This window comes from Helicoverpa zea, chromosome 13 (genome assembly GCF_022581195.2).
Source record: "Helicoverpa zea isolate HzStark_Cry1AcR chromosome 13, ilHelZeax1.1, whole genome shotgun sequence".
Classification (NCBI taxonomy): Eukaryota; Metazoa; Arthropoda; class Insecta; order Lepidoptera; family Noctuidae; genus Helicoverpa; species Helicoverpa zea.
The window spans coordinates 10,439,082-10,462,349 of NC_061464.1; the positions used below are offsets into that span (position 1 = coordinate 10,439,082).

At 36.2% G+C, this 23,268-nt stretch overlaps 3 protein-coding genes across 3 annotated transcripts; 2 read left to right on the forward strand and 1 right to left on the reverse strand.

The window, feature by feature from the left end:
- Positions 1-20: 20 nt before the first annotated feature.
- LOC124635708 lies at positions 21-1,502 on the forward strand. Its single transcript, XM_047171658.1, has 2 exons — positions 21-200; positions 295-1,502. The coding sequence occupies exons 1-2, from the start codon at positions 130-132 to the stop codon at positions 1,472-1,474; spliced, it is 1,251 nt and encodes a 416-aa protein (XP_047027614.1). The 5' UTR covers positions 21-129; the 3' UTR covers positions 1,475-1,502.
- Positions 1,503-1,879: 377 nt separating this feature from the next.
- Positions 1,880-3,832, reverse strand: LOC124635710. The gene is made up of 2 exons (XM_047171661.1): positions 3,453-3,832; positions 1,880-3,206 (listed from the first exon to the last, which is right to left on the reverse strand). The coding sequence occupies exons 1-2, from the start codon at positions 3,640-3,642 to the stop codon at positions 2,443-2,445; spliced, it is 954 nt and encodes a 317-aa protein (XP_047027617.1). The 5' UTR covers positions 3,643-3,832; the 3' UTR covers positions 1,880-2,442.
- A 1,246-nt stretch (positions 3,833-5,078) lies between these two features.
- Positions 5,079-9,106, forward strand: LOC124635871. Its single transcript, XM_047171823.1, has 3 exons — positions 5,079-5,666; positions 5,752-5,890; positions 6,062-9,106. Exons 1-3 carry the CDS (start codon positions 5,460-5,462, stop codon positions 6,319-6,321), a joined length of 606 nt encoding a protein of 201 aa, XP_047027779.1. The 5' UTR covers positions 5,079-5,459; the 3' UTR covers positions 6,322-9,106.
- The last annotated feature ends 14,162 nt before the right edge of the window (positions 9,107-23,268 follow it).

Below are 23,268 nucleotides of genomic sequence, written 5' to 3' on the forward strand. Positions count from 1 at the left end.
ATCTTAACTATAGCATTAACTACGCCTGTGGTGCAACTCACTCTTAAAAAATAACTATAATAATTCAACATCATGGAAGTGGGTTAAGTTAAAGGTGACTCCACAAATTTACCAAGAATAAATTCTCTGATGGTCGGTAAATTTTTTGCTGTAAATCCCGACTTCTGTTCCGCTGAGTTACGGAATGTTAAAACATCCATGTAAGTTTTAAGTACCTTTTATATATCTTTGATACATTAAAAAAGCTATTTTATTGTGATAAAAGATGGTTTAAATTTCGTACATTGTTTTCAGATCCGGAAGGGAGACTTATGGCGATGACGCTATAGGTTACGTACAGCTGAAGAGGGAACAAAATGTTTGCACTGTAAAATGTACAGTTTGCCCTGAACACAAAGTACGAAGTAAGCCGTATGCAGCTACACTCGTAGTGGATGAACAGGAAGAAGTGGTGATAAGTGTTAAATGTCATGATTGTCCTGCATCAGCAGGTGGTTGTAAGCTTGCAGTTGCATTTTTGATGTGGTTGCACCGCCGAAGTGAAGACCCTTCCTGCACGTCTGTAGAATGTTATTGGAAGAAGTCCAATCTTGCCAAAGTTGGAACATCAATTAAAATATTAAGTGCAAGAGAAATGGCAAAACGGAAACCAAAAGTATTTGCACCAGACAGCGGGTTGATGAATGAGTTTGTCAAAGAATGTAAGACAAGAAAAATAAATAATTGTCAGTTTGTTAAGCATGAACCTGACTATTGTGATACAGATACTAATCTATCATTACATTATCTGATGATGACATATAATGATGAGAATTATGATAGATTTCTGTCAAAAATCTTAAAAGAATTCAGCAAGACAAATATAAAACATGCAGAAAGAAATACTAGAGGTCAGAATACCAGTTACTTGTGGCATGAACTCCGATATGGAAGGATAACGGCTTCTAAGTGTTATGAAGTTAGTCGTTGTAAAACAACTGATGGAAACTTGGTTGCTGTCATTCTTGGTGCGAAGACTCCAGAAACATCGGCTATAATTAGAGGAAGAAAATTAGAAGATCAAGTGAGAAAAGTTGTTGAGAAGAAATTGGGAATCAAAATTCAAATGTGTGGTTTGTACATATCGGAGACATTCCCAATGATAGCTGCATCACCAGATGGAAGAAATGAAAATACAACATTCGAAATCAAGTGCCCTGTTAGTGCCAAAACGTCAGAAAATTATATTGACAAGGAAGGCAGAATAAAAGAAAAGTATTTTGCCCAGGTGCAAATACAAATGTATTGTGCTCACGCCACTGAAAGTTATTTTTGTGTTGCCAATAGTGACTTTGAGAAAAACAATGAAGTTGCACTTCTTAAAGTTGAATTTGACCAAGAGTATGTTATGAGTCTTTTAGACAGTGTTGTTGCTTTTTGGAAAAATAATATTTTTCCAGTTTTGTCCAAAAGTGTGACAACAAATTCTATATAGAATAAAATAAAATGATTATAAATTAAAATAGCTTTTTCATTCATAACCCTTAAAATGTATAGAATTGAAACACAATAGATTTTCTGTTTTTATTTTGAGACAGCCAAATTTTCAATCTCCACTCTAAGAGTAATTTTTTCCATGTGCCAAACTAAAAACAGTATTTTTTAGAAGTGCTATAATATCATACAATTTCAATAGTTTTCAGAAAGAGCTCTAATTGTTTTCCTAGTTGCATCATAAGCATAATTTTTTTCATCAGGCTAGCATGCAATAAAATATTATCATTATCAGAGCATTTTCCTGTTATCATCATTTATTTATTGTCCGCCAACAACCTGACCGCAATACTTCTTGGGAAAAATTTAATAATACATACAAAGTAAATTAAATAAAACAAAATAATATATTTGCAATTATTTATTTAATTAAAGAATCTTGTAGATTAATTAATGCACATGCTGTTTTAATACATAAATCCAAAATGCCAATTAAATTAGTATTGACAACTGTATGCATTTTTAAAATGCTAAATTCACGCAGTCTTCTAATTACCCTTTCAATATGGATTCTAAGACTGGCAATTTGCTTGGTCTGCTTTACTTCTTTTTTAGATAATTTCATCCCGGTATGAACACTTGGTGGCCTTAGTAGGAAAAATCCTTTTTGAGACAAGAATGACTCTACATTTTTAAAACCTCTATCAGCTAAAATATATGAGCCTGGATTCAAGCTTTCCAAAAACAAACTTTCTTCTAACAGGCTTACATCGCTAATTCTTCCTGCATAGCCATTTGACACAAAGTTTACGAGTCCATCAGGAGTACATGAGACAAGGTATTTAATGCTATTTGTTTTCTTATATTCTGACCAGGTCAATGCTTGATGCATAGCCTTAGAAGGTTTTTGGATTTCTATTTCCAAGCAATCAATGATACATGTCACCTGGTTATATCTGTGTCGAAAAGCTATAGGTAATTTTTTTTTATTGATGTACTTGAAAATTGTTTGACAAATGGTGAAAGGACTTTAACAATACCTGGCATGTTGTTATTAAATATATTACTCGCTTGGGTCACAGATAAATCGAAATCATCTGATAATTGTGAGAAAGTCCTATTTAACTTAATTTTCATTAAACATAATAAAATATTGGGCACAGTGATATCTGCATGCTTTTTAATTAAATCAATGATAAAATATAGATTTTTATTAATACCTATGAAAAGTTTAGGCTTATCAATTATTTTACTTATTGTACTTTGCAAATTTATTTTTTGAAGTTTTTTATGTTCATCTTGTAAGCTGCTGTCTGAAGTAGTTGTGGACATGCTTGTTTTAGATGGAGAATAGTCTTGTTCAACTGTTGACCCTGCTACTGATGGTGTACATGAAGTATTACTGTCACAGAATTCTTCTATAAAACTTAACTTTCTTGAAGCAGGTGGCTGAGACGTCGATGGTTTTATAATGTTTTTAGCCAAAGATTTTAAAGGCGATGTAGCAATTGATACATTTAATTTAATTGGCGAAGTTATTTTATCTCTACTTTGTAAATTGGTTTGAACCTGTCTACTTCTGATATGTGCCCTTTGGCAAACCTGAATTGCTTTATGTCTCTGGCTCGGCACTACTTGAGTGGCTTTGTGTTCCTGCATTTGGTTAATTTGAGTCGCTTTGTGTTCCTGTTTTTTGAGAACTTGAGAGGGTCCACCCCTTTCTGTTTGCAAACCTGAAATAAATGCAATATAATTTTTCATATTTTAAAGTACATGTAGGTATACATAAACAAGAGTACATAAATTAATTTGTGTGATCCATATATATTATTTATATGTATAAGAAAATGTTATGAATGTTTGTGCCATTAATATTCACTACAGATCTGCTTTTATAAATATAATTTACTGTTAATTTTAGTATGTGAACACAACAATTTTTTAAATAAATAATACATAGTATAAAAATAAACAGTTACCTTCTGTATAAGATGACACTGCATTATTCTCTGCTTCTTTATGATCATGATAAGAACCCTCAGGTAAGGCTACTCTTTGCCTTTTAGCTTCAGTAGGATGTGATTCTTTTAAAATCTTATGTTTTCTATTCCAAGCAAACCTGGAGGGTATGCAATTAGGTTTCATTTTAATCCTTTTTACTGAACCCATTATTTTATACTTTATATACTTTCCATGTCATGTTCCAACTGAAACGTAAGAAAAATAAGTTATTAGCATCTTTACTACATAGATTTTATAACCTCTAAATATTATCCACATTTCCCAAAGTATTGATTCTTGAAGTAGTTAACCTATCATTAAAGAGTATATTTCATTAGATAGGTAATGTTAATACAGTTACTTACATCAAAGTGATCTGTACAAAAGTATAAACGAGATTTATCTGATAACAGTCCGGGATCTCGTCTCGCAACTTTTAACCAAGTGTTTCTCATATTTATATCCACTGGTACTTGAATCCATAATTTGTCTGGTGTTTTTACACTAGTGTTCTCACATTCAGAAACAACACACCAACGATACGGAGCATAATTACTCATTATTAAAATTTTCAATACATATCAAAATATGTATTACTGACAGCTGTAGTTTGTTTACTAACGTAATGACGTCATGACCAAAAAACAATCATGGCGTCCGTTGTGTGCCGCGTTTTCGCGAAATACGCGCGAAATTTGAAATTATGATAAAACAATTAATTTATTTTCGTACATAACGTGGGGAAAAAAAATATTTTTAATTTTTTAGAGATATATTAAGACTAAAGAATTTATTTAAGATATATTTCAAAAATGCATGTAATACCCTATTCTTCCACCGTAAAAAGTTTTGAGATCGCATAGAAGCCAAGTCCTGTTCAACTATATTCGTAATAATAAATCAATATTTTGTGACTATATCAATAGTTTTGTTAACATTACAATAATATTGTCTTGGCCATGAGCACAATAAACTATAAATATAATACAGCATATTATCTGGAAGAGGTGAAAGTGTGGTGGCACGCAACCGCTAAGTTTGTCGGAGTCATGGCGAATGACTGGGGCTCGCGGAGCGCTCTGGATCGATTGACCTCGCGGCGGTCCGTACAGGAGCTGTACGCGTGGACAGTGTTTCCCAACTACGCGTAACACAGGAACGCGCTATCCGTACGCGCCTTTATATTACTATTGTAGTGTGCCTAATCAAGCAATGTGCCATAATTAGCTGTCTTAAAACTCTTAAAGTTTTCTAGTAAGTCTTAAAGTTTAGAGTATAACACCAAGCTCCACTGCTCTGCACGGAATACTGTGGAACGTACCATTGGTGTACTCAAAAACCGATGGCGGTGCTTAATCGGTCATAGGGTTCTTCACTATCATTCTGATGTAGCAGCCAAAATAATTAATGCTTGTTGTGTCTTACACAACATGTGTATCAATATCATTGAAATTGATTTTGATGAGAATACAGCAGAGCATCAGAATGATTACCTAACTGTCTCTTCCCAAGAGTGAACTAGCAGCACAGCTGTTGAACTAAGACAAGGCATCGAAAAGAGAAATATTTGAGTTCAGCAGTTGTGGTCATGCAGAAGGTAGATTAAAGGTATGATACAATTAAATTCATTAATTATAAGTCTGATATAACTAACATGAGGCGGAAAAATATATTTGGTACGCAGCGGAACCTCTACCTCTAAATTTGCATTTTGTAATTTCAGCTAAAATGTCAAATCGTCCATCTTACAGGCAAGTAGAAGGTTTGGTGGAATTCCTGGAGCAAAATCCAGCAACAGCCAAAGGTTTGTTTCGGAAGAGTCAAGGGAAGCTAGAAACTAAGCGAAAATGGGCAAGCTTGGCAACTTCCTTGAATTTCCTTGGAGGAGCCAATAAAAATGGTCAAGGCTGGGCTAAGGTAATAAAAATAACGAATTAGACATTATTATCACTGTTATCTTGCAGTAGTTTCATTAACATTAATGCATGTTTAAGTATTGGGCTGAAAATAAATGTGGATTGAAGAAGCAGTGCTCACAACTATCATCTTCAATGAGGCGCACTGGTGGCGGGATAGCAGACAATTTGCCAACATTGTCTGCTCTAGATAATTTTGTATTGGTGGCAGTGATGGGTGGACAAGAATTTGCAAGAGGCGATTCAAGCTTGGCAGTCAATCCATTTCCTGAATTGGTATGTCCACTGAATTTTACACACCCAATTATTTATTTAATACATACAGTTTTATGTATCAATAATCATAATTTTATTGTTTTAGAGGACTGCTGTCTCACCGGTTGCTATAGACTCTTCTATTGTAAGCAACAACGAGGTGATGGAAATGCACTTTGAGCAACCGGTGCATGTTTCCCCTGTACCTGGCACGTCACACAGTGAAGTGATACCAGAAACCATAAGTAAGTCTTTACTCACATTTATAATGCCCATTTTATATTTTTCTTCCCTCTTCAAAGAGCATACTAAAAGAATCCTCTGTAATGCTGTATGCTTGTTTTTTACGCTAACAACTTTGCTGTTTAACACTAGTTGAGTAAATTACCGAGGTTATATATTTTTTTATGTTTCAGTACCTGAAACCACACCACTACCGGAGACTATTACGTCACGAAGGATACGCCGACGCCAGATTTCAACTCACAGAGGGGATACAATAACAATGGAACGTTTTGCGACTATGGCAGTACAGCGGGTTGAAACAGAATTGACAACCGCCCGAGCATTTGCTCAGTTGGCAGAACAAGTTGGGAATATGGCAAGGGCTTTGTCATCTGTCACTGATGCAATTACAGACTTGGTTAGAAAAATGCCAGACCCTAGCTCTTCTTGATATGTTTAAAACTAGTCAATTTTTCAAATAGGTTTAATAGTTTCGGAGCCTTTATTGCCTTTAGGTCAAATAAACATCAAAATTTTTCTTCTTTACTATATTAGTATTGTAGTGTTCCTAATGGCGCATCCACACATGCCCGGCGGCATTTGCCGCATCTCAGCCGCGGCACGCGCGGCTTTTGGTTGCTGGCGGCAGTTTGCTTGCGGCTTCGATACGGAGTGGTTGTGTTATCGTATAATTTCATAGAAGTAAATAACGAAATGACAGAATTTAACTGAGATGATAGTGCAGTACTTTTATTAATAGAAAAGTATCAACAAAATGAACCATTGTGGAACCCAAGGCATATGGATTTCTAGAATCGCAAAAAAAGAAATGATGCTATTAGGGATATTGCTTCTGTGTTCAACATAGCATCATCAGAAATTGAGAGAAAACTGAAGAATTTATCCAGCCATTATTTTCGAGAAAAACGCAAATATGAAGAATCTAAAAGGAGTGGATCTGGACGGGAAGATGTTCAATTGCCGAAATGGTTTGCTTATAAGGCGTTATCATTTCTTAGTGACAAGAATGCACCGGTACCGACTCTGAACAGCCACGCACCTATTGTAAGTACCCATCATATTTTTATAATCAAGTAGACTAGTTGGTCGCCCACTGATCGAAATTCGACCATAATTAATTTAAAATACATATTTCATTAAGTAATATTTTCGTAAATAGGGGTACAAAGATTTTTTCTCGCGTATTAATATTAGATACCTACTACCTACAACCCGGTAACAATATATAATACCACGGAGAGCGGACGAGCATACTCTCGTATTTGAACCTTATGCCTTATTCTATCATATACGTGCTACTCATCTACCTTTATAGTTTCCTTTCAAGTTCATAATGTCTACGGAAACAGCCGAAAATTCCTCTTCTAAGAAAATCTCGTTGAGCGAACAGTTTCCCATCAAGGTGCTCTGTGATTTTATTAGCCCTTATAAGGGAGAGCGCGAAACTTACCGCCTTTCTCACCAACTGCCAAAATGCCTTAGATTTAGCATCACCAAGTCAAATAGTTTTATTAAATAAATATATTCTATCACGCCTTGAAGGTAAAGCTCAGATTGCGTGCTCTAATAAAATATTTGGGGATTTTAATCAGTTGAAATGTTTTCTTAAGCAAAATTTCGGTGAGAGAAAGCATTATAATAATTTGTTGCTAGATTTACAATCGTGCAGGCAAACAACAAACGAAACTGTTGCGCAATTTGCCCTGCGTGTAGAAAGCTGCCTCACCGATCTTCTATCAGAAATTTATAATTCTGAATCCCTAAAGAAAGATATATCCGGTCGCATCGCTATGACCGAAGATTTGGCATTATTTACTTTTAGTTTAGGATTAAATCCACGACTGAGTAATAATGTCAGATGTAGAAACCCAAAATCACTTAATGATGCTATCAACGTGGCTCTCGAGGAGGAAAAGATACAAAACCTCCTGTATAAAACATCTATTAAGCCTAAGTGTAGGATCTGTGGTAAACCCGGGCACTCGGATGCTGAATACCGGGAGAGACAAAAGCGCACGGGTCTACCATTTACTCCTTCGGGGCCTCAACCATCAACATCATTTTATAACTCGGGGTCCCAACTTTTCTGCAAATATTGCAAAAACAGAGGTCACGATATTACTCAATGCCGCAAAAGAAAATATAATAGTGAACGGCGTAATACGTTTAATTCCGAGAATCGCGACCGTCCAGCTGCAAGCCAGTATTCACTTGAACTCTTTTGAAGAAGAGATCAATAAGATAGAAAATCCATCTCATTTTCATACTTATAGTACTCACTATTTGTGTTTAAGTTTATGTATTTCTATGTTAACCTTGTTTTACATTTTATATAAGAGTCGTAAGTTACTTTGTCGTACTAGTGCCCCATGTTGCATTCAAATATTTAACCAATGTAATAATACAAAAAATAACTCGATTCCAACTTCTCAAACTGTATTTCATGATGATACAATAGCACCCGTCAATAAGGTCGAGTCAGAGTCTATAGAAGACTTCTATAGAAGACGAGTGACGCCAACCCCTATTAAAAGGAATATTCTGTTTGGCAGGACTCACGATAACTAATTTGCAATGAATGCACATGGTTTGTAATCAAGTTATAATTTTCTTTCTTTCCATATCTTTGATGTATCTAGATTTTAATAATTGCTCTTATTAATCAATAATGTTTAATTGTTTAAGTTCTTCTATTATTAACTCTAATCTTGATTTCCTTGTATCTTAAATAATGATGAAATGTAGTTAATAATTATTATTTTAGAGTAACTTTTCTTTCCTTAACAGTTGTATTCGTGTCTTTTAAAATTAGTTGTTATTTTTATTGTTTTAAATATGTTTTTTTGTTTATTGTAATGTCCGACGTAAATCCACTTTAGCATACGCGATTTAACATACATCAATCCTGACATCTCTCATCACTTTGAGATGTGATGATCGATCTTAACGGGGGGGTTGTTATATCGAAATAACCCCTGCTTCAAATATAAAATAAATTGCTGAGTTTCCCATTGCATTGACGTCAATGCAATAGGAAACCGATGTTATTTTAATTAGCGATACCAATATTTCTTTAGTTTTGGATTGGACTTCCGTCGGGCAACTTTCTTTCTATTTTCTTGTAATTCTAATTATTTTTCAATACATTTTTATTTTAGTCAATTAAATAGTTTTTTTTTAAACCATTTTCCGACCCACTTTTTTTTTTTTTTTTTTTTTTATCGACGTAAAATCATCAAATGACCCCTCCCGCTGTGGGTTAGCAGCGGTGAGGGAGTGTCAGACTCTTACTGACTAAAATCGTCGTGTTCCGTCATAGGCCTTTTATGTACCAGGGCCGCGGTATCTCTTTCGAACAACCCGCAGCCCCGGCAGGCCCGCAGCCCCGGCAGGCTTTTCCGACCCACTCCGTAACAGTTCCGTACCATTATATATAAAACGGACAAAAAAATCACGTTTGTTGTATGGGAGCCCCCAAAATATTTATTTAATTCTAGTTTTCAGTTTATTTGTATTTGTAGTTTATACATATCTGTTTATTTATTTAATTTGTTGTTATAGCGGCAACAAAAATACATCTTCTGTGAAAATTTCAGCTCTCTAACTATCACGGTTCATGAGATACAGCCTGGCGACAGAAGGACGGACGGACGGACGGACGGAGGAGCGAATACAATAGAACCCTAAAAAGGATTTGCCTCTTAGGCGTCGATTTATGACGCTATGAGAACTGATCATTTCATTTCATTTCATTTCATTTATTCAGAACAACATTACATTGTGTAGAACATACAACTTACAACTAATAGTTAAAATGATGTTACAATTTAATTCCCTGACACAGTTATAATTGTAAGAAATCTGACACAGAGTACAAACATTTTTCTAACAAAAATGCCTTTAATTCCTTCTTAAATGAATTAGGGCTATAAATTAATAGTTTGAGATTAGTTGGTAGCCTATTAAACAATTCCACTGCTTGGTACCCGGAGCAATGCTTAGCTATATTAAAATTCGGAGCTATCTTGTGCTTGAAGGTTTTCCTTCTTGTACTTTCTCGTATCTTTCTTTCCTCTTGTGATTCAAACTGATGAATATACTTAGCAAAGTGACTTAAGGTAGTTAATATATATAAACTTGGAACTGTTAGTATTTTTAATACTTTAAAGTGTTCTTTGCATGACTCTGTCTGTGCGATCCTAACAATAGTCCTTATGGCACGTTTTTGCAAGACAAACGCTCTCAGATTAATTATTTTGTTTACATTTAAATGTGCCATTAGTCTATGTTTAATTAATTTTTCAAACACTGGTACTGGTACTGACACTGGATCAGAATACTGGTATCAATTACGGAACACGCAAGATATGGAACGGCGCGTGCACAGTTGAAATATAAGTAGACATCTACGAAATTCCCTACAAGCGTTCGAAACCCCACGCACACATAAACATGCTCCGACACGAGCCGCCGTAAGCGAAAATCACAGTGCTGTCAATAACTCGAGTCAATATTAAAAACATAAAAAACTGTGGCACGTGCACTCGGTTGGTCGCCGGGCGATCTTGTTTTTTATTGGTCTATTCAAGGTCGGTCAGGAGGCGGGGCTTGAGAGCTTCTAATTTTTAAGTGCAAGTTAAAATTTACCTTATGGTGGTCAGGCATTTCTGCAGACAATTGTACATACATTTCTGAATATAATAATTCAATTACATCTCCAGGAACATCTCAAGCAAGTGAAGAAACTGAATACGATATCTCTCTTAAATAATGTCTAAACTTAAAATTATGACAATTGCTGATTATTTGTGAGTTGATTACTAATTAAACAAACCAAAAAAACTGTTATATTCTTATTACTTAACTATATTTATGTAGTTACCTTAAAGTAATTCCCAGCATTTCTACTGGTTCCACTGGATTCCTCATATTAGTATAGTTTTTTCGTATGTGTGGTTCTTAGGACTTCAATAAACATTCGAAGCTGGATACGCTCATTCTAAAAAAATTATAAAACTTCTTTTCGTCTAATAGCAACTCCCGATATTCTACCAAAAAAAACTGTTCATCACGATTTCTTAATGAAATGAAAGGACAGATCCAGTACCGTCTTGTGATCTTGCGTCGATTTCGGCGGTGACGTAGTAATAGGAGCAACGCTAGACGTCTTTTCCGATCCATGATTTGCTATAGACTGACTGCGATATTTTTTCAAAATGCTTGCCGCAACTGAGCGTCGCCGCTGCGCCGACGGAACGTTAAGACTGCGTCATAGTAACGCTGCGATGGCGCAGCGCCCGTGTGGCCGGCTATGCGTCAAAATATTTGCGTTGCGTACGACGCAACGCAACGCAACGCGCCGTGTGGACTGGCTCTAAGGCGCGGTACAGCGCTTTGGCTAAGCTATAGGAAAGTACCACGTCTGTGATCGGCGAGTTATAGAAGTGGGGCAGAGGCGTGCGCGCGCGACGGCGCGGCGACTTCCTAAGTTAGAGTGAGTTTCGTTCGATGATAACCCGCGTCCCGCACCGCGCGCCTCCTCTACCGCGCTCCTCGGCCCGCGCGTCTGGTTTAAATCGTTGCAGTGTTTTGTTTAGTTGCTTTAGGCATCGTTCAGACCAAACGTATTGTCGGCCGCAATACACTCGAGAAAGAAACTTCAATGAGGACAGACGTGACACGTGACACCTCGCGATGTTCGACACCGAAAAGTTTATTGCAGAAGTACATTCTAGAGAATGTATTTGGAATGCGAATTCAGAAGAATTTAGTGATAGAAACTTACGAAGATGCGCTTGGGAAGACATAGCATCTGTTATGTATGAAGATTGGGGGGTTCAAATACTGAGCTCTTTTATGTGTAGAATAGTCAGCCGCTCAGCGTACGCATCTAGTGTGAACCTACACAAGCCTATTCTTTTGTTCACACATGTAGCGCATCGTACGCTATAGCTTATTGTCGGCTTGGTGAGTACGCGTACTGCAGATTGAGTCGACGTTCATACTGGGGCAGACAGTGAGTATACTCACAGTCAGCGGCGGACAATACGTTTGGTGTGAACAATCCCTTAGAGAACAACGTACGTTGCGCTTTACCTTGCGCTGCGCACTGTCCTGTAATTTGAAGTTTAGTTTATTGCCAGTATTTTGCTAAAAAGTCATGCCAAAAAGAAAGTGTTTGTTTTCTGACGATTATACTAAAGAGTGGTAATTCATTAAAAGAGGAAAAAATGATTATGAAGCCTTGTGTTCTATTTGCGGCTTACATATATCTGTTAGTCATGGCGGTAAGTCAAGTATCAAAGACCATATTCAAAGTAAAAATCACACGACGAAATTATCTGTTGCGTCAACTTCTAAAGATATATCCAATGATATTATAAAACTAGATACGTTGTCCGCACTCTAAAATGACAACATGAAATGAAGCCAATTAGCCACATCGCGCTTAGTTACGCACCAACCAGTCGCATGACGGGACGTTTGTTTTGAATCTATATCGTGTGTGTAAATCTGTGCAAAACATCAAGAAAACATGCTTTCGTGTGTTTTCAGACGATGTACAAATTATACCCCAAATGTTAAAGACAAAAATGTATCATTTCATGCGTAAGTTCACAAAACTACTTATTTTTATTTTATTTTTTCGACGCCGCCGCGTAATGGCGGCCGGCGCATGAAGTTAGTAGTCACGTGCCGTTAGGGGAGGTTGGGACACTATTACGCTAGTGTTTTTTGGTTGATAGAATTTATACTATTATTTGAATATAATATGTACTTGTAATGTTATGAATATTAATTATAGTTTTCCTTTTCATTTTAGATTGCCTAAAGATGGGCTACTAAAAGAAAAGTGGCTTAACATAATAAGGGTTCAAAGACGTGAAAACGATTAGTTACCAACGCCCTATACTAAAGTTTGCTCGGAGCATTTCTCAGCTAGCGATATACAGGGTGGTCAAAAAGTCGTGGATCAAACGAAACAGGAAGATAAAGGAGGTAATTTTTAACAAAAAATCTTTCTCTAGCAAGGCCAGAACTTCATTGCACAGAAAGATATGAATTATTTTTGTTTTTTTCATGAAACTACCAAGATTTTTTACAATTAAATCAGTAAAAATTTAAATTGATTAAAAACAATAAAACAAAAGGTGTTGTATTATGACTCGATTATGTATCAATACTACAAAAATTGTTTTGCAACTCTTGGTATCAAGCTTAAAGAGGAATGATTGTTTTTCCGTAAATTTTGAAGCATTTCAAAAAATTACTTCTCACTTTAAAAGCACCATTTGAAAAAAAATGTATTACGGAAAAATGACCCTGTTTTAAAAAAACTTGCTGGTTTAATGCTGATTCAAATGAGGTATAACACTTTAGTCTTTGATCTTTAGTTTTGGTTTTATGGTCGTTTTTTCATTAAATTAGTCTTATTATTAAATTTATTAGTTTATCATAAACTGCTAGTTTTTTGTACGTTGGAACGCTAGAACTGTTCTGTTCTTGTCACACTTAGGATTTATGACATGGACAGACACTCTTTCACACTATTAACCATTTAATCGTTTTTTTAAGCATTCATTCGTTCAGGTAACGATTTATCTTTTCTAGGAAACAAAAGGTTCATGACAAGTCGGTGAAAACAGCCTTTACAAAGAAATTGTGCCTCTCTTTCACACTAATCATTTAACCCTTTGTCGAAAAAGGTCAGAACGCTCATCTTGACTCAGGTAGTAGAAGGTGGAGCAAAGCGAGGGGGTGGAAGCGCGTGAGCATCTTTCTTTGTTTAGTTTCTCACTCACTTTCTGCCTGTGACGTGTGACACGTATAATTTTGTGATTTATTGTGACCCGCGCTTATTTTTGGACTTGTGATCGATTGCCTACCTGTGACCTACGCTTCGTTTATGGACTTGTGATAGGTTAACTATCTGTGACCTGCGCTGTGTGAATCGGATTTTGTGATCGCTGCGGATTGCCTGGATAAGCGAAAGATGGCTGCTGCGAGGAGAGCATACACCCAACGGGAGTATGCAGAAATGCATTACCTCTATGGTTTTTGCGACGGCAATGCTCGGGCTGCGGCCAGAGAATATCGACAACGCTACTCTAACCGAGACCGTTTCCCGGACTACAGGGTCTTTATGCGCGTGCATAATGCGTACATGGAGGGAACCTTACCCGGGGAGCATGCTGCTAGAACAGGTAGACCAGTAGTACGATTTGACAATGAAGAGCAAATACTGAGACAGTTAAGATTGAACCCTGGTATTAGCCAACGCCAAATATCAAGAAATCTCGGGATACCACGATCAACGGTCCAGCTTATCATTAAAAAAAATAATTATCACGCATACCACGTGCAAAGGGTGCAAGCTTTACTGCCAGCCGACTATGAACCTAGAGTGAGGTTTTGCAGAGAAATGCTTAGAAGACACAGAGAGGATCCGCAGTTCTTCAACAAAGTTTTATGGACTGATGAGTCAAATTTTAGAAGAATGGGAATTTTTAACATCCACAATTTACACTTCTACTCCAGAGTGAACCCACGTATAATCAGAAATGATAGATTCCAGCACCTGTTTGGTATAAACATGTGGGCTGGAATAATTGACCAGCAGCTTGTACTGCATGAAATGCCACCAAGGCTGAACGGTGCTGAGTATTTGCATTTTTTACAAAATAATTTGAACCAAATTCTGAACGAAGCTGAGATTCCTGAAGATAGAGTGGCAGAAATGTGGTTGCAGCAAGACGGCGCCCTGCCTCATTACGCTAGAGCAGTTCGAGGACATTTGAACGAGCGCTTCCCTAACCGGTGGATTGGACGAGGCGGACCTATTGCATGGCCACCCCGGTCGCCCGACCTTAACCCCATAGACTTTTTTGTTTGGGGCTATTTTAAAGAAATAGTGTATCAAGGAGAGAATAACACCGAACAAGAACTACGACAAAAACTCGAGTTTGCTAAGTTACAGATTTGTAATAACAGAGGTGCATTCCGCCGATTACGCGCGAATTTTATTAGGCGGTGCAGATTGTGTATTAATGTCAGAGGTAGGAACTTTGAACATTTAATGTAAAAAATTGTATTTAATAAAAATTGCTAAGGCATAATTGTTGTTTTTATTTCATGATGGCTTCTGAAATTAATACGTAGAATGTATGAGAAAAAATCTAATATGTATTTCCTTTAAATTTACCATTTTATTTTTGCACCTTGATTTGAAAAAACGACCATAAAACCAAAACTAAAGATCAAAGAGTAAAGTGTTATACCTCATTTTAATCAGTATTAAACCAGCAAGTTTTTTTAATACAGTCACTTTTCCGTAATACATTTTTTTTTCAAATGGTGCTCTTAAAGTGAGAAGTAATTTTTTGAAATGCTTCAAAATTTACGGAAAAACAATCATTCCTCTTTAAGCTTGATACCAAGAGTTGCAAAACAATTTTTGTAGTATTGATACATAATCGAGTCATAATACAACACCTTTTGTTTTATTGTTTTTAATCAATTTAAATTTTTACTGATTTAATTGTAAAAAATCTTGGTAGTTTCATGAAAAAAACAAAAATAATTCATATCTTTTTGTGCAATGAAGTTCTGGCCATGCTAGAGAAAGATTTTTTGTTGAAAATTACCTCCTTTATCTCTATGTTTCGTTTGATCCACGACTTTTTGACCACCCTGTATATGTGACGAAGAAAAATTATCGAAGAATAAAAAAGACTGCAGTTCCTATTATTATGGTAAAATTATACGTCATTTTTAAACACATTATTTCAAATTATTGGTTTTCGTGAAATAACCTGATTGTTTTATATTGTTTTTTTTTAGCAAGAAGCACAAAATATTATTTCATCACCAACAAGTTTGGAACATGTTCAAGTGTCAGAAGAAGGTTCAATTTTTGAAACGCCAAGGAAAGCTATTTTGAAGAAAAAAATTAGTAAACTTTCCTTAGAAAAACGCAAGTTACAGTTTAACAATTATAATTTAGTAAGAAAAAGTAATAGGCTAAAAGAAAAATGCAATAACTTAAAACAATTAGTTTCTGAGCTCCAAAAAAAAATATATTTTTACTATTGACCAGATCAATGAACTGAATCTTAAAGCCGAAACAGTAGAATTTATAAATAGACTGGCTCAATAGAGCAAGATTAAGGGCTATCGCCAAAAATATACCCCAGCGTTAAGAAAATTTGCAGTCACTCTGCACTATTATTCCGTAGCTGCTTACAAAAATGTAAGACAGATATTTAATGGATCTTTACCTCATCCTCGTGTCATAGGGAAGTGGTACGAAAACAGCTCGGGTGATCCCGGGTTTAATAAACAAGCGTTAGATGTTTTAGAAAAGAAGTATAAACATAGTGGCCAGCGAATATTGTGCACGTTAATTGCAGACGAGATGGCTCTTCGTCACCAAACTACTTGGACAGGAAAAAAGACTGCAGGTGTCGTGGACTTTGGTGCTCAGCAAAATCGTGTGAAATAGCGACTCAGGCATATGTTTTTCTATTAGTATGTATGAACGAAAGTTGGAAAATCCCAGTAGCATATTTTCTTGTTAACGGACTGTCGGCTGAAACTCGGGCAAATTTACTAAAAACATGTCTAAGTGAATGCTACCGTGTGGGAGTTGACATGGTAGCCATAACATTTGATGGTTGTGCATCTAATATAAATGCAGCTAATTTATTAGGTTGTGAGCTTAAACAACCATCACACCTAAAAACAACATTCAGACACCCCGAATGTGATTTAGATGTTGCAATTATGTTTGACCCTTGTCACATGATTAAATTAGTAAGAAATTCATTTGAATCTAAAAGACAATTTTTGACGGGAGTGGAAGGAAGATTCGCTGGCAGTTATTAGAAAATTTAGTCAAGCTTCAAAAAAATGTTGGACTTAATTTTGCTAACAAAATCACCCCTCGTCACATTTATTTTAGAAATGAAGTGATGAAAGTCAAATTGGCAACACAAATCATGAGCATGAGTGTTGCAAATGCTCTCAAATTATGTAATGAGATTTTAACATCTTCCCTTTTCGTGGACACTGAAGGGACAGTAGATTTTATAGAAATTTTTAATCATTTATTTGATGTTTTTAACTCTAAATCATCCGATTTGTACGTCATGAAAAAACCACTTTCTCTAAAAAACGCCAATGACATCATAGCTTTTCTGGAAAAAGCGAAACTTTATATATTGAACCTTTACATTTTTATTAAATATAGACGCGAGGTTCGTAAACGTATTACCGTGAAAATAATTAAGAAAAAAATTATAGAATCTAAAAATAAAACAGGCTTTTTGGGCTTCCTCATTTGTATAGAAAGTTTAAAACATCTATACACAACGTTGGTCGAAGGACAACGTTTGCGATATATCGCAACTTACAGGTTGTCTCAAGATCACATTGAAATGTTGTTCGGTACTATCAGGCGACATGGAGGTTATAACAATAATCCAAACGTTATCCAGTTTAAGGGAATTTTCAAAAAAATCCTTCAACACCTGGAAATGAAATCTTCGTTTTTAGGAAACTGCCTACCATTAGAAGACATGACTGTATTAACGTGTTCGTCTGCAGTTCACAACATTAATTCTACAGTAAGCAGAAGAACTATGGATGACGAGATTGACTCTCTCGAAAATGACTCTGATTTAATAAATGCAACTGCTGTAGAAAATGATATTAACACAAATGTCGAAGTGTTTTCGACAATGTTAAATAACGAAAGCGTTAAAAAAACCACTGAACAGATTATCGGTTATATTTCAGGATGGGTAGCCAGAAAATTGGCTTCAGTATTAAAATGTTCAACATGCACCGATAGTCTGTACTGTAATAACAAATTGTGGTTTCATAAATTGATTATTTTAAAAAATATGGGTGGACTATGTTTCCCGAGTGAGGATGTGTTCCAAATCTGTCTGAAGTCAGAATCTATAATTAAAAACCACATTAAAGAAATGGGTCACATTATCCTTCCCGATCACAAAGATATCCAAATTTTAAAAAACCGTATTTTAAAGTCATTTATCAGCTGCAATGACGTATTTGGTTCTTTACATCAACATTCTTTAGAGCAACATCCCACATTTGATCATAGAGTGCACCTTATACGCGCGGTCATTGAGAAATTTATCAATGTTCGTCTACATTTCGCACACAAAAGTTCTGCGTCAAATTATAAGAGGCAAAAAATAAATAAATTAAGTTTGTTTGAAGGAATTTAAAAATATGTATCTGTTCTGCAACATAAGTCGATAATATATGACTTCGATTATCATACTGTTCGATTGCCTATCAGTAAGTTAATGTTTTTTATATGATTAAATAAAGGTTTTTTTTATGTTTATATAGATTGTTTTATTTTTTAATTTAATATGTAACAATAATTACTGTTGCGGAATACAGCATTGATATTTTAAAGATTAATATTATTATTACTTTATTCGTAAAGTAGGTAATACGGTATATCAACTATTTCATTAAGTAAAAAAAATCGCATGCCCTTTTTTCCCCATATGCCTCTGATAGCTATGTCACTCATGCGCTCGACCAATGAGCATGTAATTTGACTATTACTTATCCTATGACGTAACAGAAGATGAATATTTATCTCCCTCTAGCAACATGCATCCCGCCGTACGGTGTCATATTTTCTTTCCCTTTCTTCACGCGTATAAGTAGTTATCTAGTATTTTCGCCGTTTTTAAGCGCCGCGATGTTGGTTCATGACGTGTCTATATATAATACGTCATTGGATATATCGACATTCATGATCAAACAAAATACCACCGAAGACATATTAATATGCGCTGCCGAACTGACCACTGCTTATAAAGTTGTAAAGCACCACCAATCGTTTAGTTCTTTTGGATTGTACGACAAAATTGAATGCCGTAATGTATCCTGATTCAAGTATCGCGGCAAGACAAAACGTCAAAATTCCAATGTTGACCGATCGGAATTGAACTCGAGAGTAAGCCCCCTGGCCCCGAGTGATTATTATCTTTTCCCAAAAATGAAAAAAGAGCTGCGGGATAAGAACTTTTCCACCGATGATGAAGTCAAGGAGGTTGTTTCGGCGTATTTTGAAGACAAAAATGAAACATTTTTTTTTAAGAGGGTATAAATAAATTAATAGAAAGATCTGAAAAAATGTATCTGTCTTGCAGGTGAAAAGGAAAAATAATTTGTTTTGTTTTTTTATTTGGACCCTTTGCCCCCCATTCCGCGAATATAAAAACGCTTCCTCGTACATATATCAGATGCTTTCGATAAATTGGGGGAAGAAGTGTTACCCCATGAGGCAAAAGATATCACAACTGGTTTGGAAAATATTATGTTTGGGGAAATATTCATTCTCATGAAGACATGTATTTTTTGCGTTTTGTAGACCATGCGCAAGTGTTTATGATCAGGGGTCTGATTAGAAAATATGTATAAGCGACCTCTTGCTTATACATTTACACAGGCGGCCACTGAAGGCCCAGAGCTAGCGATGTGTTTTGCCAATAACGGATCTACTTGAATGTGTGACGAACTATTTCAAAAGTTCAAAACTGCGATGAGACAAACTTCTCGCGGTTTATAAAAAGTTACTTGTAAGAGCTGAGATTCGGGACGATGAAATTGGGAATTGTTCACCACTAGAGCAAGTTACTGTATTGAATTGCTTGTAAAAATCCTGTTTTAGGAATAAATGAATTAACTGACAGAAAGAGTTTTGAAGACATCACAGAGGCTCATATCTGTTGTACGATATGTATATGTAATGCATTTTAAATAAAAAAGTTGATGCATACTCAGATAAAGTCAATGAGTAGTCAGTAAAAGGTGAATGCGTAGTTAATATTATATGTCACGACAGAGAAAAAAAAAAGAAAGAAAGACTGAAAAATGAGAGACTGGTTAAAACACATTTCGATTCAAAAATTAAACCTTAAGTATTTGTGTGTGAATTTTAAGAAATAAATACTTTTTTTCATACGGACTGTGATCCCAATCATAATACTAACCATGAGTTGTTACTACAAATTAGGCCAATAATTAAGACATTTTTAGATGTAATACTTATGTATTATGGATGTAAAAAAAACGAAAAAGTGTCCCATAGACAGTTGAGTGATGCCATGGGATATGTCCAGCTGAAGAAAGAAAGAAAGAAAGAAAGAAAGAAAATACATTTATTCACATGGACATAACGCATAGACAAATACAAACAATAATACAAACAAAAACGAATTAATAATAACATAGAACTACAGAAGACAATACACAATAGTGGGGGAAATATGCGTCACATCCACGCGAAAAGGCCCTTGCTCAGCATGTTGCTGTCACTCTGTTGGACAGAGTCTCAGCGCTGGTTTTCAGCAAAAGCCGAAAGCTGACGTGTTAACGTCCGCCGGCAATTTAAATAATATATATTAAAAATAAAACAATAATATTATTAAAATAAATACAATAAATTATGAATTAAAATAAATAAATAAGTTAAGTAGTGATAACATTGGCAACATTCATTTGGCTCATTCGTTCCTTGTCTATGCGCTGTTGTCAAAATCGTTGGTTGAGGTTATGATGTAAAGAATGAACCAAAATCATGGCGGCGCTCAACGTCTAATATTACGTAATTGAATATTATGCGTTATGTAATGAGTGTTGTTTATGTTGTGTGTGTTAGGAAATGCGAGTATGTGGAGTGTATTAAGAATTTATGTGCTTAAGTGTGTTCTTAAACTTATTAAGAACGCAATATTTTCAAGGGCTACACCCAAGGTAAGAGTCAGAGATCAATAAATATAAATATTTGCGAGTGGCGACTAATTGAGAAATGCGACCAGATGGAACGTTAATACTTTACAGTGTTGTATATCAGATGATACAGGTATAATGTCAAAAATATTGTAAAAAGTAAAAAAGGAATTGTATAAGTAATAAAGAATTGTATAGAATTAGTATTTTAACAGATAAGATAATTATTAATATAAATTATGTCATTGACCAGGTCCATTATCAAAGCAGGAGGATATAAGTGTTTGATAACAGCAATAAAGTCATCAGACAGGGATGTACCACACAGCACTGCTGGGGATCCAAAACCAATGATTGTGAGTCAAAAAACGCAAGGTAAGCAACTTATTTTGTATTGTGTACTCAACAAAATCATTGTACCGACAGTTGTGATTGTAGGAGTAGGGTCTTGAGATGTAATTTAAAAGTGTTAACGGTTTTCAGGCCCCTCAATGGTGGTGGAAGATCATTCCAGCAGTGTGTGGCGGCAAACCTGAAACTTCCCCTGAAAGCTGCGGTTTTGTGTGTTGGTGCTCTCAGCGGGTCGACCTTAGAACGGAGTCCGCATTTGTACTGAGTTTGTGGAAGAGGGAAAGAAGTTTCTGTGTATTAAAGGCTTAAGTTTGTCCCGAACACAGGGTTCGTCATCAGCCGTACTCGGTATCCATGGTCATTAACGAAAAGGAAGAAGTTGTACAAAGTGTACAGTGTGTTCCCATGTGCACACATGTTTAAAATTATTATTTTTTATCAATATCTCTATTGGTCTATGAAATAGTTGTTAAATGATTCGGTAAACTGTTTAGAATTACTGATTAATTCATCCCCCTTACTGATTTGTAGTATTGGTTCAATTAGTCTATTTTTATTAGCATTAATTATTTGCCATGAGGCTTTGTTTTTTAATGAAGTATTTTGTATTTAATTTCAGAAAAAGGTAAACTGGAACCCACGGCGAAATAAACTGCGACAATCCTTATGATTTTCGACAGATTATTTGACTCTGTCAATGGAAGCTTCAGTGAAATAAATAACGGGAAGATATACAGAGTAGCTGTAACGCCAAGATCGCCATATCATAAGTTATGGAATGAAAGCCTACCGATTCTTAAATCCATGAAATTTTTAAAAAATGATGGAAAATCGGCAATAGTTCCCTTCCTCTCCAGTTGGCCGTTGGGTAAAAACAATAGAAGGTTTTCAGAAGATTGTTAAAACAATGAGCACTATGGGTGTGAATTCACTTCTATTAATAAATTTCAATCAAGACCCCTTGGAAAACTTTTGAGGCCATTCGAGCACTGGGCGCTAGCAATATTATGCCAACCGCTGTAGGGTTTCAAGCAGCATATGAAACTCTTTAAAGGCTAAGAAAAAAAAAGAAGTTTATACTGAGTATAGGCACAGGGCGGACACCAGTGTGAAATCATCACGTCAGGCTTTCTTAGAAGGGTTAAAAGGGCCTTCAGGCAAGGGGAGACGACTTGTAGTGTCCCATGTTGGAAGCGAAGAGGGTTTCGTGGATGATGCTCTATTAATATTCGAAGCGAAAAAGGGGCTAAATGATTACCACAAGGAGATGACTTCTGATATATACGAAAACTGGTTAAAAAATATTTTTCCAAAATTAAAAGAAAACGCAGTACTTGTAATAAATAGATAATGCTCCATATCACACCAGAACTGGAATCGTTACCTACTTCTACTTGGCGAAAAGGGAAAATCCAAGATTGACTAAAATCAAAAAATATTTCATATGACGAGACAATGTTAAAGCTCGAATTAAACGAAATTGCTCGAAAGCACAAAAAGCCCATGAAAAAACGGGGGGAGCGGATTAATGGCCGCCCCACCTGTTGGAGCCAGCCGCCCCCAACAGTATGTAGGCTTGCCCCGGTATGAGGCCACTGCCGGGGACGGACGTGTATTTGCTCTCATTCTCGTGGGATCTATATGGATATTTTTTTAAACCCAAATAAGAAAAAAAAATAAATAAGATAGTATGAGCGAAAAAGAGCTTAAGTTGCTAGTGAAGAGCGTAGGTATGTTGTCGGACTTCGACAATGACAGCCTCTGCAGTATGGCGAGCGCAGCTAGCGTGGGCCCAAGCCGTCTGCGCAACAAGAAGGAACATCGGGTTGAGGCCTTCCAAAAGAGGAAGAAGGAGGACCTGTGGTCTTCCTCCAGTGGCCGTGGGACCTCCGCCAAAAAGGCCGACAGGAGGCCCATTAATGAGAGGTCCACTGGGGCGCCTGGAGGCAACGTAGGAGCTCTTTCGAGGAGGACGCGTCGGCCTTCGGCTCCGACCAGGAGCGGAGGGCGGATTTTGCGAAAACGATGGAGTCCGCCTTCAGGCAGGTGGCCTTGAAGAAGAAGGCCAGCCGCGACAGCACGATCGAGGCCGCTACGAGTGCGAGTTTTCGTGATTTTTTTACGGACTCACATGAGAGCGCGTGTACTAAGATTTGTATGCAACAGAAACAGCTCCGCCTGGTGTCAAAAATTGGAACCTAAAGTAGCGAGTGGCAGTTTATAATTTTTCGAAATCGAACCGCTC